At 36.1% G+C, this 19,850-nt stretch overlaps 1 protein-coding gene across 1 annotated transcript; it reads right to left on the bottom strand.

The window, feature by feature from the left end:
- Nucleotides 1-10,455: 10,455 nt before the first annotated feature.
- On the bottom strand, nucleotides 10,456-16,879 carry LOC127131772 (uncharacterized). Its single transcript, XM_051060699.1, has 8 exons — nucleotides 16,352-16,879; nucleotides 13,812-13,871; nucleotides 13,237-13,485; nucleotides 13,045-13,121; nucleotides 12,158-12,234; nucleotides 11,263-11,395; nucleotides 10,947-11,154; nucleotides 10,456-10,856 (listed from the first exon to the last, which is right to left on the bottom strand). The coding sequence occupies exons 1-7, from the start codon at nucleotides 16,782-16,784 to the stop codon at nucleotides 10,999-11,001; spliced, it is 1,185 nt and encodes a 394-aa protein (XP_050916656.1). The 5' UTR covers nucleotides 16,785-16,879; the 3' UTR covers nucleotides 10,456-10,856; nucleotides 10,947-10,998.
- Between the last annotated feature and the right edge of the window lie 2,971 nt (nucleotides 16,880-19,850).

Raw genomic sequence — 19,850 nt, forward strand, 5'->3', positions numbered from 1 at the left:
GTATGGTTTTGTGACATAGAAGTGGGTGTGCGTGTATAAGGCCCACCAGACTTACCAACTCTCCACTTTGAGTTGCCCTTACACAAAAAAATCATGCATTTGAAATTGCATGCAGAATTTTTACATTTTATGACATAACGTACATTGTCAGATTTAATCACAGAATAATCTAGACTACGTTTTATATGCCATTGTTGCAACACAACAACATACGCTTCCTTATTTTCAAACTCGATGTCGTCCTCTATTTTCGTCAGCATTGTGAATTGGTGTGAAACTTCCCAAAACAGAGATTGGTTCAGCATCATCCAAACTTATATTTTGCATGTGAACAGGTGGGTTGTACAAACTAATCGGTTGAGCTCTTAGTGTTACGGTTGGTGTGTCGGTGATATCTTCATTGCCATCGTCATCACTAGCACCAAATAGATCTTCAAATCGGACCTCTCCTTGATCATCCTCACTATTATCGCCAACCTCTTTATTCGGTATGAAAGGTTCATTATTTTGAGTTGGTTCTTTATCAATGGTTTGACTCATTCCGTACTGGTGTGACTGTATGGATTGCGTTGGATATGTTTCAAGATTTTCAAGTAGACGAACATATATCTCAATGGTGGGTAATTGAGAAAACATTATATGCCATTGAAACATTGACTTGACATCTTCATCATTCTCAATAGGTGTCATTACGTAAAAGACGGTATCATCGTCTCCATTAATTAATGGATGGCGATAAATAATGTCTTCAACGCAACTTTGTAACTTTTTTCAATTCGATCTTTTAGATGATGGAAGTCAGAATTGATGTGGATTTTGAATAAATGCACATTTATATTGCTAAATGAGAATCTCTCGTTAACATTTGTGAAAATTGACTCGTTAGAATGGATAGACACAACTAAATTTCTTTGAGGCATTTGGATAAAGATATGAATGTAGGAGAGTTGGATTGTTGATACAGAATATCATTAAACACTTATTTTATAGTCAAAAAACGATTTCCAAGGATACAAAATCCTAAACCCTAACTCGGTCATTTATTGGGCGGATAAAAAGGCAGTCAAACATAACTTATCCTTTCGTAGATGATAGAAAACGCGTGTAGACCAAGCTCGCCCTTTCGTTGGACGACCCAAAACGCATGTAGCAACAACTCGTCTATTGGTTGGACGAGTCAACACGGTGGCAGGCCTAGCTCGGCCATTCAATGGACGGGTCTGAGCGCATGCATATTTTGCAGTTCAATGTCTAATCAGCCAGGGAATCCTTGAAGGAATACGCTACACATGTTTTTTGAATGCATGCACTGTTGTGTTCAATCAACCTGCATTATTTTCACCAATTGATTTTATATTTTTCCACCCCTATAAATTAGTCTTTCATCAACAAATAATTTTCATCAACTACTTTCAATTTTCAAACAAATTCAATTTCTCACATCAAATTTTTCTTCTATTTCACATCTACAAAATGTCTTTGTTGTGGATGAGCGAATCACATCGTGGGACAGCAGCGAACATTGTCGAATATATAAGTCTGCGTATTCTTTACTTTTTTTTTAATTCGGCTTCTCATCACAAAAAATATTCATTATCATTTTTATCTAAATTTCAGGAAGACACTCGGTTCCGGGTCCATTCTCATACTTACATTCAACCAAGTGCGGTTATAATATCGTATTTGGAACTAGCAGATTTTGCAAATGTAGCCAAGATAGCAAATTTAAAAGTAGACTCTAAACTAGTTGTTGCTTTGTTAGAGAGATGGAGATTCGAGACACATACGTTTCATTTACCAACGGGTGAATGTACTATCACACTAGCGGATGTGAGTATGTTACTCGGTCTTCAAATTAACGGTAAAGCTGTTTACATAGAGAATTTGGGCATCGAATCGACCGCTTCAGATAAAAATGGGGCTTCTGTCAAAATTGTTTGGTTAGAAGCTCTATTAACACAGCTACAAAATAACTCTACCCCGACGGAGGCGGAAAATATTCTCCATGCAAAAGTTTATATTTTACTATTAATTACTACTTTTTTAATGCCAGATAAGAGTCACAATTTATTGCTTTCTTCTTGGTTACCTTTAGTAGGAGACCTAGAAAAATGTAACACATACAGTTGGGGTTCTGCTTGTCTGGCAACATTATATAGACATATATGTGCAAGGCAGCCCATAAAGGAGTGAAGAGCATAGGAGGTTGTATTGTATTACTAAGTGTCTGGGCATTCACACGCATACCCTTGTTTGCCCCAGTTAGTAACGAGGTTCCATCACATCCGTGTGCATTAAGGTACTCATTTTCATTGAATGCAATTTATTTTTCTCAAAATAAATTATACATCGCGTTAATATTTTTTTCCAATGCAAGATGGTGCAAACGAGGTATGCATTACGGAAACAACCGTCGTCATCATCTACGTGGGTATTGTGTTGCAATTGAACACATGGAAGAAAATGATGTAATAATTTATATGGAGGTCGTAAATACAATATCCAGTGCCTGATTATAGTGACAGCCGAGTCTGGAGTGCAAAGACATATATAATATGTTTCTTTACCGTTGAGATGCATCAGACGGATCAGGTCAAACTCCAATTTGGATTCGAACAACACATCCCATCTCAGTCAAGATATCTAATTGAACACCATAATATGATTATGGTCCAAGCTTGGGATAAACATTGGCAAGATTTAAACAAAGAAGGGCTCAAAGAATGGAAAAGGAGAAGGCATTTGGTATTACAAGGTAACTCAGTACTTGGTGAGTCTAAGCCGGGTAGAGAATACATTAATTGGTTTTTGTGAATTCCTTTTACGTACGTTGCTCCGACACAATTTTTGACTGATCCCTGTCAATGTGTCTCTTCTTCAACCCAACAAACAACATCACCCTTACATCAAGACATTCCCCCCACGTACACATCCCAATTTGGGGCCCAACCATCTTCATCAGCTCAACAAACTTACCAACACACCCAAACCACCCAACAACACACATTCTATTCCACCTTAACCCAACACCAAAATCCCCACACTTCATTCCCTCAAACAAACTACTATTACAACCAACAATATCAACAACAAACCAACATACACTCACCCATACAATACACTCCAATTCCTCAACCCAACTCTGATAACTCAAACCCCCATTCTCAACCCCAAACATTTAACACCACATTCTCACAACCCACTTCTACATGCAACCCTGATGATGTCTACTATCCTCCTATCCAACACATCCAACCCAACACCTTCACACAACTAACACATTCACTACCCGACTTTGACCTCACCGATGAGCATCTACTGAATATGCCTACTTTTTCATTCAAGAACTCGACGATATGGATATGCCTCCAAACACATCACAGCAACATAAAAATCAACATCAAGATCAGTCTTCCAACTCATCTCCGTCACCCCAAAACAAAGACAATGAGACTTAGGCAAAGGAAAACGCAAAAAAATTGGCACAACATCACTATAAATAAAATGTATTTCTTCCATGTATATCAATAAAATAATTATTACTTATTACAAATAATTATATGCCTCATTATAATATTTATAGTTTTATTATTAAAACAATATTTTAATTTACAAAAACATTATTATTTAAAAAAATTAATTTTTATTATTTAAATATAAAAATAATTAGAAAACTGTTTAACAATAATCCTAATAATATAATTAAATTATAATATTGTATTTAAAATAAATAATAAAAAAAAGTACCCTTCATCAACTCGGCAAATCATTGGTCGAGCCTACACGTCACTAAAGAATTTTGAGGTCCCCATCCTTTCAATGGACGAGTCAAAACAAAAAGTTGGACATTCTAAAAATTAATTTTTCAAAATGAGATATATTAGAAATATTTGAAAAAGACTATTGATTATTTTCCCCCCTCTCTTCTTGCATTTAATTCAAATAATCTATACTACAAATAATTGATAATGATGCAAAACAAAAAGCCAAACTTAATAGATTCCAGTAACAAATTCATTCAAATTGAATCTATTAAACTTGGCCAATCAATAGGATGCCTCCAAAATTTATAAACATATTATAATAGTAGTAATCATTCGGTGTGGGATTCAAACTATACTATGACATAAAATTTCGTTGTGAAAATTAACTTTGCAATAATCCCACCAACTGAAACACATTATTCATTTGATTGGTTCTGTTACAGTAGACAAAGTCGTGGCATCTGTAAATAACCAACTCAACTCCAAATAACCATGTATGCTTCTTCCCATTTTGTGTATATAAGTGTTAGATCAGTTTCAAAACTAATTGTAAATATGAGTTTAACATGCTTTAAAACTAAGCTTTTGTAAATCGCATCTTTGTGCTTTTCCTACTGTATTGTAAGTCTAACATCTATATGTATGATCTCTTAATCCAGATATTGTTTATTCCGTTTTAGATGCAATCCAAGGTTATGAAGTTGTTTATAACTTGGAAATGAAGAAAAAATATGATTTTAAAGCTACATTTATCTAAGGTTTTCGGATCAATCACAACTCTCTTTACATCCTAAAAAGATTTGCCACTAGTTACATAAAACAGTTTATATTTGTAACAAGCTTAAAAGCTTAGTAATATTTAGGTTGAGCGAGAGTGTAAGAAAATATGAAAATATCTGATAACATATCGATATTATCTTAAATCTGTTTTCATATTTATTTGTTATTATCATGAGTTGTTTTCCAATTTAATTAGGATTGGAGTCTTGTGTACCATTCCATCATACATGCAACTCGTGATTGAAGAGAAATATATCTTCATTACTATACTCATACTCACATGTCAAAAGATGAGTTCCTGCCTAAAAAACAAGGATTTGCTGCAATGATATCAAGTTAAATAATGGAACAATTTGTCAAAAAGATAGATGCATTTTATGCCATTATTAAAATTAGAAGAGTGAACTTTTATTTATGCCAATCAAAAGGCCAGATCCAATAGTTTCAAGATTTGAGTTTGTTTGAGTTTTGAATCTCTTGAACTTGGCCAATCTAATATATGCCTCGATAATATATAAACCATTCATAATAGTACTCGTTATCCAATGTGGGACTCAAATCTTACTTTCACCTCATAGCATACATTTTTGTTTTGATTCCGTCTCTAGTCACTCGACAATCCTGCCATGTGCCTCATACGTATAACAGACACCAGATAGTTGATTTCAATTCTATCTCTCAATTACTTGCCATTCTATGTACAAGTGTTACATCTGTTTCAAAATTAATTAAAATATATGAGTTTTGAAATGCTTAAAACTAACCTTTTGTAACTCACATCTTTGTGCTTTGTGAGTCTAAAAACTATGTGTATGAGAAATGGTTGCTTTTTACTCTATCAACTCAGGTATTGTTTATTCCGTTTTAGATGCGATACAAGGTTATAAAGTTGTTTATAACTTGCAATTAAAGAGAAAATATGGTTTTAAAGCTACATTTATCTATGGTTTTGTTTCGTCATTAAAATAATGAATGAGACTAGCTCAAAGAATCCATCAAGGAAAATAAATACATTCCAGAAATGATTTGATCCAGCTTCATGGTCAAAGATCTGTTTGTTTCTACCAACATTTGCTCCTTATTTCAAGATCTTTGGTACCTACAGGGCCCAGTCTTCCCCTGTAAGGTTTTTCTACTGGTATTCCCAGCTATAGATATATCTGTAATGGACAAGTTGATGGTGGGCTTAATCGAAATACGCTTGTTTTTAAATCTTTCAGATCACTCAAATAGCATTAACTATGTTTGCCATGATTTAAGTTTGGTTTTCTCAATTTCTCAAAACCTTACTTTTCTAAAAGAAGTTGTCAACAAACATTTCTAATAACATCTATCTTGTCCTTTTAACATTTACTTTTCTATTTTATTGAGAGATTAATGAATATTGGTAGTGTCTTTTTCATTGATATTCATTAATTATTTACATTAAACTCTAATTATATCTTTTTATATTTACATAGTCGAATACACTTTTGTAGTCGAAATTGGAGGTGGATGAATGTTGAGATTATTTCTAAAGTCGTCAAAAAGTTTTAGTCGAAGGACATTCGCAAATATATCAGCAATTTGATAACGAGAGGGAACATGTAAAGCATGCACTTGACCGCGAGCAACTTTTTCTTGTAAAAAGTGTAGATGTGTTTTGTACGTTGATGTTGAACTTGATTGTCAGAAAGGTAAACGGCGCTGACGTTGTCACAGTAGACTAAAGTTGCTTCTGTAACAGGTCAATGTAGTTCTAAAAGTAGATTTCGAATCCATCACGATTCAGACACTACATTAGCCACTCCTTGGTATTCCGTCTCTGAACTCGATTGAGACAATGTATGTTGACGTTTACCGGACCAAGACAACAAATTGTCACCAAGATACATACAATGCTCTGAGGTAGATCTTCTTGTGTTTGGTCAACCAGCCTAATCAGCGTTTATGTAAGATACGAGCTTGTCTATGGAGGAAGAATACATGTGGAGGCCAAATTCAACAGTACCATAAATGTAACGAATGATCTGTTTTAAGGCACACATGTGCTATGTTTTTGGATCATGCATAAAGAGGCACATTTGTTGAACTGCATGTGATATATATGGTCTTGTAAATGTCAAGTACTGTAATGCACCTGCAAGACTTCGATATTCTGTTGGATCATGATAGGGATTACCTGAGGATCCACTGAGTTTTTGTTTGGTATCCACCAGTGTTGGGGCTTCCTTGCATAAGGACATTCTTGCACGTTCAATAATCTCTTCTGCATATTTTTTTCTGAGAGAGAACAATATCTCATGAATGTCGAATAACAGAGATGCGTAGAAAATAACTCAAAGGACCTAGGTCCTTCATTGCAAATTCAGAACTCAACTTGGACATAATATACTCACGAAGAGAGTCAGATAAAGCAGTTAGGATAATATCATCTACATAGAGAAGAATGTGTACTGGGTCATTCCCATTATTACAAATAAATAATGAGTGATCAGAAATATTGTGAGAAAATCTCATTGTAGCAACATAATTAGTAATCGTTGATACCTGGCGTGCGATGCTTGTTTAAGTCCATGTAGAGGCTTTTTTAGCAAACACACATGGTCCGGGAAATGAGGATGACGGAAGCCCGGAGGTTGGTGCATGTTCACAGTTTCATCAAGATTATCGTGTAAGAAGGCATTTTTAACATCCCATTGATGAAGGCACCATGATTTTGACAAGGCAACACTGAGTATTGTACGAATAGTAACCGGTTTGACTACAAGACAGAAGGTTTCACCATAATCAACGTTTGTTTGTTGGTTCGATCTATTACCTACAAGGCGAGCTTTGTGTCGTTCGAATGATTCATCTGAATTCCTTTTATCCCTGAAAATCCATAAATTTTGAATAATATTAGCATTAGACGGATGAGGAACTAAGTTCCACGTCTTATTTTCAATAAGAGCATCATATTCGTCTTTCATGGTCATTTTCCAATTAGGGTCATGTAATGCACCTATAGGGTTTATAGGTAACGGGGATATGGAATTTTGAGATGGAGTATGTAGGTTAAAAAGCTTGCAAGGTTTGACTATACCATATTGGACTCAGGTAGTCATTTGAATGATAAGGAGATATAGGTGTGGAGGAAAAGGTCGACGGGGAGGGTTGGTTGGTTGAGGGCATAGATGAATGTGGGTTTGAGGTTGGTGTTTGTGAATTGTTAGATTGAAGGTTAGTTGGAGTTTGAGTATTTGGTGTAGGGGTGTCATAGTAGTAGAAAGGAAGGAAAGGTGTGGATTCATTATCTAAAGAATATAGTCAACCATGTTAGGAGCATTTAAGGTAGAAAAGGAAAATGTATTTTCTTCAAATATGGCATGCCTACAAATAAAGATCTTACGAATGGACAACTCATAACACTTATATCCTTTATGATTAGGTGGAAAACTTAATAATATATATGGTGTTGATCGAGTTTGTAATTTATTTCTAGAGGTTGGGGGAATTAGAGGATAGTATAGACACCCGATGACTCAAAGATGTGAATAAGAATGACCTTTTTGGTAGAATATCTTAGTGGGTGAATGGAGGGCAAGCTTTTTGGTTGGGAGGATGTTACGTAAGTATGTTGCTATTTGCAAGGCATGGTGCCAAAAGGATGGTGGGATAGAGGCATGGGCTAGAAGGGTGTGAATGATGTTATTTATAGTACGAATTTTTATTTCAACTTTTCCATTTTGAGGGGAAGTAAGGGGACATGAAAACCTAAATGACATGCCATTGAGTTCACGTAATTTTTCAAAGACAGCATTGTTATATTCTTTCCCATTATCACATTGAAAACATTTGATATCTCGTTCAAATCGGGTTTTAATATAAGTGTGAAATTGAAGAAATATATAATGAACTTGAGATTTATTATGTAATGGAAAAGTCCACAGAAAATCCGTGATATCATCTAAAATAACACATAATAACGGTGTCCCCCTGAACTAATAATAGGTGATGTCCAAACATCATTATGGACAATATCAAAAGACATTAAAGTATAAGACAAAGAATTAGAAAAATGCAATTTTATTTGTTTCCCAACTGGACAAGAGTGACAAAAAAAATTGTTCTGAAACTTATTATATGTAAGAAAATTGTTTCTGTGTAGAAAATTTAAGACATTTGCTCTAGGGTGTTCTAAACGGTTGTTCCATACATCATTAGACAATGTGGCAAAGGTAGATGGTGGATGGATTGTAGAGTAAGGTTTGGTGGCAAGTGGGTAGAGGTCGTCAGAGTTGTTATATCTCACTAAATGCATTCCTATCTAAAAATCCTTCACGGAGAAATCAAAGGGGTCAAATTCAACAGAAATATCATTATTAATGGTAAATTTTCTAACAGAGACAAAACTTTTTATTAGTTTAGGGGCATGTGATACATTGTGTAAATTGAAAGAGTGTGGAGAGGTAGCTAATGATGCATGTCCATAACCAATAACTGAAATATTATGACCACTACCAACAGTATCTTGTTGCTCATGTTGAAATAAGACATAATATTATCTTCGTTCGTTGTCATATATGATGTAGCCCCGATGTCCATATACCATTAATTATCTGGAGGAGAAATAGATAATGTATGTATAACAGCCTGAATGTCTTTTGGAGCATATTGAGAGGATTCTTGGTGACTGGCCTAGAACATTGCAGTGGTCGCTGAATGAGCCTGGTGATTTGGATTTTGCCAAAGAATACCAACTTACTTGTTCGAGTTTACATTTGTCAGGTACGGACATGGTGGAGTGGACCAAGGTTGCTGCTACGGTGGAAAACTCGCATGTTGATTCTGGTTGGGATATGATGGATAGGTCCATTGTTGTTGATGTGGGTATGTTGGTATAGTCCATTATGAATGTTGAGAGCGACCGCCACCGCATCCATTGTTTCGTCCTCTACCACGGTAGTCGCGGTCATTACCTCCTCTACCACGATTACTATTACCTTCGTTGCAATTGGAAGGAGTAAGAGTTAATGCATCAACGTGTGAGCCGATGAAGGCGGCGTTGTCAGTGGTGTTGACTGCTTTTTTCACTATGGCGGTTTCTTCTAAAATGATCATGGAGCATGCTTTGTAAATGGGCGAAAGAGAATCACTGTGACAAATTTGTGAGCCTGGTAGCATAGGCATGAGTTAGGCATGAGATGAGTTGAAGAATCATACATTCATTGGAGACAATAGTCTCGACATTAGATAGTTTGTCAAAGAGGGATTTTAGATGCTAACAGGAAGAGGACGCATCAGAGAATTGTTTCATATGAGTGCGTGAAAACTGCTCTAGGTAAAGAGCCCTAGATTTTTTTTTGTCGTAGAATATGTCAAACAACTTGTTCCAAGCAAGTTTTGTAGTAGAGTCATGTCCAATAATGGTATTAAGAAGGTCATTAGAAATTGTGTCGTATATCTATTGTAACACAACGGCATCAAGGCAAAGCCAAAGTTTAAGATCGGTGTCTTTGAATGAGGGAGCTACATGTGCCGTAGAGGGAGAAGGTGGAATTATATGATCAAACACTTGATAGACACTAGCATGAATTTTGAATAATTCGGATCATGTATTATATTGTCTTTTTTCAATACTCAATGTGATTTTGATGAAATTTGTGATAGTTGGCACGATTAAAGCATAATGAATAGGAGTATGCGTGAGAGCAGTGGGAGGATGAGATTGAACCGTGAAATTATCATTGACCATAGAAGAAGGGAGGGGAAGAAGATGTGATTGAGAAGTGGGAAGGGAGATAATTTAGAGATTATGGTTAATGGGAAAGTGCAGCACTAAGGCTTAGTGGGAGAGATGAGTACCGAAGGTTACACTATGATAGGGTTTAGGGGGAAGGGCAACAGTAGAGTTTAATGAGAGAGATCAGTCATGGTTACTGGTAGTAGATGACCAAAATAATAAATAATGAGAAATAGAAAAAATGTTTTTACAAGAGACTTCATAGCTTGCGGTTATAAATACATAATGGGACATGGTAAAAAAAACGATTGTCCGTGAATGACAATAGTTATTTACATCCCATTTTCTATAACTTCTAGCAGAAAACCTATGCCGGGCTAAGAACCATTTTAAACTCAGCTGCCATTCTTACAATGACCATTTCCATTAGTATTATATTACATATCTAACCATGTTGAGTAAATTTGGGACCAACTTCAACACTGTCACCTTCTGAAACATAAATTATTCGCTTGATTGATTCTGTCATGGTAGACTGACTAGACAGGGACCAATACATGTTGCATCTGCAAATATGCAATCGCTACAACAAACGCATTGCAATAACCCTGTCCAATAGAAAATGAACACAACAAATTATTTGAATGATTAGGAAAAGGAAAAACCGAGCAACTTAAAAGAACAACAGAGATGCTAACCTGTATGCAACTTACAACACAAAATTTGTTTCTTTTCTTAAACTTCCAAAGTTTATTTTTCACGATATAGTGTCTCCTCAATCCTCCTAATTACACCACTGAGACTGCTACCGCTTTCCATTGCTTTGACGGCAGCTCGGTGTGCAGATTTATGCCACTTAAGTAAATTATAAGATTGCAAAACTGACCATCTTGCTTGATTAGACATCTGTTTATTTGGAGAAAGTTAAGGTAAAAACTAAAAACGTTAGCATTACAGATGAGAAAATCAAAAGAACCGGCAACTTCAAACCAGAGCAACCAGTTGAGGAAAGACCTCTGCTACAGACAATGGAGGCTCAAGAAGAAGACAGATGCTTCTAAACAGATTTTCATCATTTTCTCCACCCTCTGCCTCGCCATAAATAAGAGCTTCAGCTGCAATTCCAGCAAAAAGTACCATACAGTACCTAAACCATTGGTTACATAAACATTGATATCACTTGAATGGATCAAAATAAAATAAAAAACAAGATACTTCAAGCAAAAAATAAAGGCAGTGGGAAAGGGGATTCAGTCCAATGCTTCCGGGCAATAAATTGTTTCTGTTTAGCATCACCATTGGAACATGGCTAGCTAGTTGGGCAAGAAGGCAAGTATAAGTGAACACATAGACAATTTTACTTCTATAGTTCTACTACCCTAGAGATTAATACCTTAGGAGGATACAGCCAACAGCCAAAGACAACATCTTTTATGGGGCTTGTTAGGAGATAGGAAAATATCTTGTAGTATTTTGGACCATCCCTTAACATTAGTTTCCATATTTTGGACCATCCCTTATAATATTTTGGACCTCCACATGATCTTCTCGGATCTATCCTTGTGTTTTTATCCAACCTACTACTGAACATATTTCTTCAAAAATACAGTTTATTCTTCGTTGCATTGTGTTACTGCTTATAGTATTTGGCACCAGTTTTTCTCTGTTGTGGTTTGCCACTGATTTGGTCTCGGTTGCAGTTTGCTACTGATTTAGTCTATGTTGCAGTTTGATATTGGTTTTATCTCAAAGGTTGCATTTGTAACAAGCTTAAAGCTTAGTAATATTTAGCTTGAAGGAGAGCTTAAGAATATATGAAATAATCCTATAACATATTGATATTATCTTAGGGTATTTTTTAGACTCTCTCTTAAATCTGTTTTCTTATTTATGTTGTTATCATAATCACCTGTCAAAAGCTGAACCATCAAGTCGGCCTTTGGCAAGGTCGCTGGCAACTTTCTCATCCCAAAATTGAGTCCCTGCCTAAAAAACAAGAATTTACTGCAATGAAAATTAAGTCAAATAATTGTAAAAATACAGATGCATTTTCTGCATATAAAAGTTTATGAACAGGAAATGAATCTATATTTGTTGGCATTGGCATGGAAGAAAGTAACAAAGACAACCAAGTCTTATCCCACTAAGTGGGGTCGCCTACATGGATCAACTTTTGCCATAATGTTTTATCCATAACCGCATGGAAGAATACATGGATCAACTTGCTGCCTGATGATTGAAATTAGCAGAGCTACGTTTAGGTTTGTAGGGGCTTTGCCCTGCAACGTTTTCTTGAATTGCAAATTGTTGAATAGTACTAATTTGAAAGTAAGATTTCGTATTTTTAGAAGTATTTAGCTGGAAGCATTTGTCAACAATACTCAATTAAAAAAAGTAGATGTTAGGATACAGAATCAAAGGAAATTAAAATACTTAAGTTAGTTGGGTTTGTTTGTTTGTTGTCTGTCAGTTTGTTAGTTATCTTAGTTACAGGTAGGCCTACAGGCAAGTCTTTAATATTGTACCACGAAAGAACGTACAGGCATATCATTACCATCAATTATGCATGTAAGGTAGGGAGAGAAGGAAGAACAGAGAAAAGGGAAGAGAATCTAGAGACAGTGAGTAAGGTAGGGAGAGTAAGAAGAAGAGAGATAACTAGATAATAATATGAAGTGTTTCATTTGGAATGACAAAATGCATCAAATTGTCTGTTCAAATAAAGATATTATACAAGGAAGTGATCATCTGAATCAATAAGCTGTCATATCATGAACAAAAAGAATAACAAAATACCTGTCCTTGGATACCCATTTGCACTGCAACTATTGGATTTAAAATCACCCCCCGAATTGGGCAACCCATCAAGTAAGCTGAAATTCCATTAAGATGAACCATGTAAGGTGTTAGCTGTGGAAGTGGAAGCATATAATGATGGGAAACCAAATATGATGTGACCTCTAAAGTTCTTAAGAAAGACGAATATACCTATTAGGAGATGTCCTGCTTCATGAATGAGGATTCGACGCCTATATGGTGGCCAGTAACTTGATATTTGAGCTAAACAGGTACCTCCCAAGAATATAGAATCTGCAATGGCTAGACCTAATATCACTGCAAGGTTGGGCCTGAGATCTATTCCTTGTGAAATAAGAAAGGACACGCCACCAAAAAAAGCAACCAAAACAGTGCTTGAACCAACCGTGAGGCCCCACTTCTTTGGAGCAAGTTTAGTCACTGGATAAAAGAAAAAGGAAAAGTTAAGTTGAAAAACCAGTTTTCACAAGTACAGAATTGCATTAAATGCTATTAGGCTACTTGTTCACTTGTTGGTAGCTGTGCAGGGACATCAAAGGTAGGGGCGCGGGTTCGAACCCGCAACATCCCACTTATTCACCTATAAAAGGGGAACTCCAGCCACTAGACTACTTGACCTAAAAAAAGAAGTACAGAATTGTATTAAATGCTATTAATTCTAAATGTAAGTTGTAACATGACTGAAACTGGGATTTTTAGAAATTTATAGCTAGGGAGAAAGTACTGTCAGAAATTCATGTGTTCACCTTCCAAACCAGTTGAGGAGCTCAAGACATCCGGTGTTACATTCCTAGGACCCTCCAAAACTATACACAATGGAAAAGTGCAAGTTATTGCCAAAAAGCTATATAAGAGTTTACACACTATAATAAATAATGATTATGGATTAAAGTTAGCATACTAGAATAATCCACACGAAAAATAACAACACCAAAGAAAAAATCCAGACCAGATCAGCAGAGAAGAAGAATAAAACAGAATTGAACTAAAAGTAGGAAGAAGAACATGTCAATTATTTGTGAGCGAGAACATAACATTACTCTTCAAAGAGTTTGGATTGAAATTTATACCATTAGAAAAAAAGGCAGAAGTTTAAAAAACAAAATCATTTGAGGAATTTATCCCCAAAATTCTAGAAAACAGGTGCAGTAGCGGCTGCGGTAGCGGTTTGGGGCCGCAATTAGCTGCTGCTACAACCACTATTGTTGACAGTGGCTCACAGACCTATAGCGGTGCTATATCGTGCTGTTGTAACATAGTGAGCCTAATAACCTCTACCAACTCTCCTACCATCTCTGCATTCACAAATTTCCCCATTTTGATACCATGCTCAATGGGTCAGGCTACCCTTGCAAAGTTACAAAAATTGTGGTCCAGCCAATCCAAGCTTTCTACTTTGTCTAGTGAGCTGTGTTAACTTGAGAAACATACTTGTACTTTGCCTATTACACATAAAAGAGAATTCGGTTGACTCATAATCTTTCTCCTCAAAATGGTAGTTTGGCGTGTCATCGTGTCATCTTTGGATTTTCAGTGTTTTTCTTACTTGTATTTTGTATCTACCCTTAGACTGCATGTGAAGATTTTTCCAATTCTAGACAGGATATCAAAACAAGACATCGACTACTAGTTCTGGCTCATATAGCTACTTCAAGAGGTTTGATTTGGACAGGTTCATTTGTGATCATTAGAATCAAAGGATCGAACCCATATATTTATTATTAAGATTAGAATCATAAATCAAAATTTCAATAACAAATCATATCAATTAGCATTTATTGTATTTATTTTTATTATACTTGTTACTATTAAATAGAGGTGAGTATGGTCTGACTTAGACATACAAAATTCCAATACAACAATCCAAAACAACATTTTAGAGTGATAATCAAGTTACACTGCATATTGTCTCAAATCAAATATTTCATGAGAACTAAGCATATTGAGATAGAAAGTCATTTCGTAGAGACATCACCACTAGCTTAGTTAATTCAAAACATCAAATGATCAATTAATAGATTTTTCACAAAGACTTTCAGGGTGTCCTTCTATAAGCTATACATGTAACAAGTTTGGTACATATAATCTATATGCTTATAAAATATTTGGATGCATTCACATGCAATTCAGGTTTTTCTCTTTCTCAACACAGTTCATGGCACAGAAATAATATCACTAGAGGAAATGCATTTACAGCATTAATGACTCAAACAAACGTAACCAAGACTATGTTCTCACTTTCATAATCTCACAAAAAATTTCATGGATAATCTCTCTTAAAATTTGAGTTATTAAACAAAAGTTCTTGAATTGTTTATATCTAACACACCATTCTACCTTGTGCTAAAATTTAATTTGGATGGACAACAAAACCACTTGATCATGTTAGAAACAAGCTTTACTACAAGTTTAGGTGGTAAGTGATTACAAAAGATTGGTTTTAAGTTTGAGCAAATCCTTGAATTCAATCCTAAAATAATTAGCATCAGGACACATTAATCCTTGAGAGAGCAAAAGCCCCACTGTAATCCCTAAGAAAAACAAACATCAATCATATGGCTATTCCAAAGGGTTGCTGTGGCGGCAATGAAGAAAACTAAGTTTTGACAATCATGTCTGTTAAGTTGAATTTCAAAATTGAGAATTCAAAATTGTTGCAAGGGAAGTGGGATGTTTTCAACTTTTTAATTGCGGGAAAAAAAAGATTCCTTGATGGAAGGCTCACAAAGTTCTGTTCTTTATACATATTAAGCTTTAAAAGTGATTCTACTTTATAGTCTAAAAAAATCAATTCTTCAAAACTCACTGTTACAATATCATCCCAAATAAAAAACTTGTTAATACTAAGTTATTTCAAAAGCAACTTTGTTTACATCATTTATTTTTCAAAATCAATTCTAGAAAAATCTAAAACAAAGTGACCCTTAGTCCTTTGAACTAATACAGCCTTATGTTATCAATCTCCGATAGCAGCGCGGCCATCCCCAAAAATGAACGGAACGTGAGACCAGGAGCGGAACAGCGGAACAGGAGCATTATTTTAGTGAAGAGAATAGTAATATAGTTAATACTAATAAACACATAATTGGTAAAAACTAAAATTAACTAGTCAAAATTCATGAAGTTTCATAGTTAGAAATAAAAGCCATAAATCTTAAGCAAAAGATACATACATGCAAATGCCCATAAAATTCAAGGAAACACACATTTAAACCTCTAATTTCTAAAGCTTAAAAAAATACATACCTTCTGCTATGGAAATAAAAAAGAAAAGTTCAAAACTCACCAATATTCCTGCATTTACCAAAACTGGGCAAGAAACCCCTATCCTTGAGAAACTTGTAAGCATTCCCAACAAGTTTCATGTTATCAGCACTCATGCAAGTGTCCAGAATTTCCCAATCTCTCTGCGGCCCGAACACTTCCAACTCGCGGAAACGAGACCGAGTCAACTCGGCCAGCGGAGAAGTTTCTTCACCGAAAGGCTCAGCAGTTAGGCGTTGCTCGGTTTCAAGGGATTTCAGGAAACTGAGAGCTCCGGCGAGGTCCTTCCGCTTCACTGCGTCTTCGTATTCGCGCCATTCTTTGAAGGCACTAATCGGTCGGAAACGTTTCCGTGTCACCGGTGGAAAAGTGCGGGAAAATCTGAGGGATAATTGAGGGGAGACGAGAAAATGAGGGGAAATTTGGAAGTTCGGGGAAGCGTTGGACATAGCCATCAAAAGACATGAAACTATGAAAATAGGGGGTTTTCTTTTGGGGATTCGTTTATGATAATACTAGTATTTTCTTTCAAAATAGAAGAAAGAAAAACAATTTTTACCAAAATATTTGTTGATTTGGGAAAGCAAAATAATCCAAAATGTACTTAAGGGTATATTTAGATAGATGGTATTAGGGGTAATGGAATTAAGTGATAACTAATGAGATTTTATTTTTTCAATTTGTAAATAATAAATAGAGTAAAATGGAATATGATATATCTATTTAAAGTTGTTTGAATTTTTATTCCATCTCATTTGAGGGTTTAAATAATTTTAAAGATGCAACCTATCAGTATGGAAAGAATTAGGTTGGGTTATTTCAGGTCACCCAACTATGAATGGGGTCGTCCACTCGGACTTGTGATTACCATCTAATTCATCTTATGCGCAAGTGGCAGATGAGGGTTTAAGAGAAAGTCGGTTTGACCATACCATAAAGGAAGGAAATCGTCCATCCATTTTAGGAGGAAGAACCGATCCTCTTACTTCACGTACTATTTAGAAAAGTAAGAGAAACTAGTTTTCTCTCTATTACTCGACCCAAAAAGCCATCTATTAATATTCCAACCCCAAATATTGGGAAATTCATTCATTGATCTCAAATAATCAGAGTTTAAGCACCTTTTGTGATCATACATGTGAGCACGATTATCATCCTTATTGTATTTCACAAGTACAAATAACACCCACTGAGGGCCTCTGTAAAACTAACATAGTTACATAGGTCACACTCACATTTGATTTCCAATCGCCTCAATCATCTTCTTCAACATGGTGAAACGACGAGACGCTGCCACAACTAGTAACACCGACAGCGGCGACTAGAAGACCTTAGCAGAGTGTGAGTTGCTATGGATGATTTGTGTCGCTCCAACCAAGATTTAGAGTCAAACGTTATGGCCCTCCAAGAAGGGCATCATGAATATTTTCAACTAGAAGAGTATATCTCATTACCCTCTCCCCCCATCCTCTCTTAAACGAGATTCGGGGCACTCTAGTACCATAAATTTTCAAACCAACATCAATGGTGAAGTTTAATGGGAAGAGTGACCCCTATGAACATATTTCCACCATCAATACTCAAATGGAAATTATAGGCGCCTTCGACTCATTGAAGTGTAAGCTTTTGTCCAACACTTTCAAGGAGGCGACCCTAAGGTGGTTCATGATCCTTCCCCTCCTTTTAGTAACTAGTTGTCAAGACCTCTCGAGAAAACAGATCCATCAATTTTTGGCAAGTAAGCACTAAAAGGTTTTTACAACTAGCATGTTTGAATATCCTTAAGGGACACACTGAGTTCCTAAGAGAGTGCCTCGCTCGGTTCAACGAGGTGACCATCAAGGTGATACATCCAAACCAATAGATGTTCTTGAGAGCATTCTAGAACGATTTCAGAGTCGGGCACTTCATCTCCATGAGTGAAATCATGGCACAATCTGAATGTTACATTAAGGGATAAGAGACAAATGCTAAGAAGAAATATAGAAACGTCAAGGAATGTGTCTCCTGTGGATTAGACTTAATGTGGTAGTAATGCAGAAACCACTACACATCGCCCGTCAAAGATTTGGTGACTTTTAAGCGTAGCGGGAGGCCCACGGATAACTTCACATGTCCATTAACACCCGTTAGGAGAAAATATAGCGTGAAGTGCTCCACACCCACAATATTTTGTATCCACTAGATCCCAATTTGGATCCGGTGGGACCCAAACTTAACATATGGTGAAAATACCACAAAGTGAAAAGTCATCACACTTACGGCTGCTAAGCTCAGGAAAGAAATTATGTGGTTCATCCAAGAGGGTACACTTGAAAAAATATGTTAAAGGAGGTTCTCAACAAACATTAAGCAGTTCCAGAACTCATGGGTGAGATCAACCCAGAATCCCTAGGTATAGAAAATACAAGGAACTAAAGAGAAGAGAACATGACATACCAGTCAATCATACTTTGAATACTATAGTGGAGGGGTTCATTAAGGGAGGAAAATCTAACTTCTCTCGCAAAAGATATGCACTCCAAGTCATGGCAGTAAAAGAGATTGCAGGAAGCCTCACTCATGAGAATGCCCTATGGTCATAAAAGTGCAATATGGTGACTAGGAGATCAAGTAAGTATTGATAGATCCAGGAAGTTCAATTGATGTCTTGTATTGGGATGCCTTTGATGGGCTAAAGTTAGACCCAAATGAGCTTCACCCTTTCTTAGGCTCTTTGGTTGGTTTCTATGGCGAGTATTTTTGGGTGAAAGGTTACATCACTCTTAAGACAATGTTAGGACTTGAGGAGAAAGTCAATATGGTCAAAGTCATGTATCTCATAGAATATGACATATCATTATATAACATAATTATTAGATGGGTTGCTTTTAACCTCCTAATGGCTACCATGTCAACGCCCTACTTGAGCATGAAGTATCCACTACCTAATGGGCGTATTAGTATGATCCAAGGTGATCAAGAAATCTCCCTAAGATGTTACGAAGATAGTTTGAGGGTTAAAAGGGCAAAGATGGATGATGTCGTCGCGCCACATTCGGATATCTACGGGATAAACTTCATAGATTTATACCCCATAATAGAAGCTGGGAAGGAGATGCTCACGCCTACAAAAGACTTAAAGGAGGTCTAGATTGGGCCCCATGAATTCCACACCACCAACTAAGCACTTCCATGACAGAAGCCAATGAGGGGAATCAAATCTCCCTACTCAAAAACGACATTGACCTGTTTGCTTGGCCTTCCTATGATATGTTGGGAATCAACATTAATGTTGTATGTGACCGCCTCCCCATTAATCCCACAGTGAATTCAGTAATATGAATGAAAGCACAAGGCTAGCGAGGAGAAACAGGCATCCATAGACGAATAAAATGAGAAATTGAAGGAAACATGTTTCATAATAGAGATCTAATATCCAATGTGGCTAACGAATGTGGTGCTAGTTCGAAAGTCGTCAAAGAAATGGAAAATATGTGTATATTTCACCAATTTAAACATGGCGTGTCCTAAAGATCCAT

This window comes from Lathyrus oleraceus, chromosome 1 (assembly GCF_024323335.1).
Source record: "Lathyrus oleraceus cultivar Zhongwan6 chromosome 1, CAAS_Psat_ZW6_1.0, whole genome shotgun sequence".
NCBI classification, from domain to species: Eukaryota; Viridiplantae; Streptophyta; class Magnoliopsida; order Fabales; family Fabaceae; genus Lathyrus; species Lathyrus oleraceus.

What these genes read in the sequence shown, in the direction of transcription:
- LOC127131772 (XM_051060699.1), bottom strand. Translation starts at nt 16,784, where the DNA reads ATGGCTATGTCCAACGCTTCCCCGAACTTCCAAATTTCCCCTCATTTT. An exon ending in AGCAGGACATCTCCTAATAG is followed by an intron (nt 13,122 to 13,236) that starts GTATATTCGTCT and finishes ATGGAATTTCAG; the next exon opens with CTTACTTGATGGGTTGCCCA. An exon ending in CTCCATTGTCTGTAGCAGAG is followed by an intron (nt 11,155 to 11,262) that starts GTCTTTCCTCAA and finishes CCAAATAAACAG; the next exon opens with ATGTCTAATCAAGCAAGATG.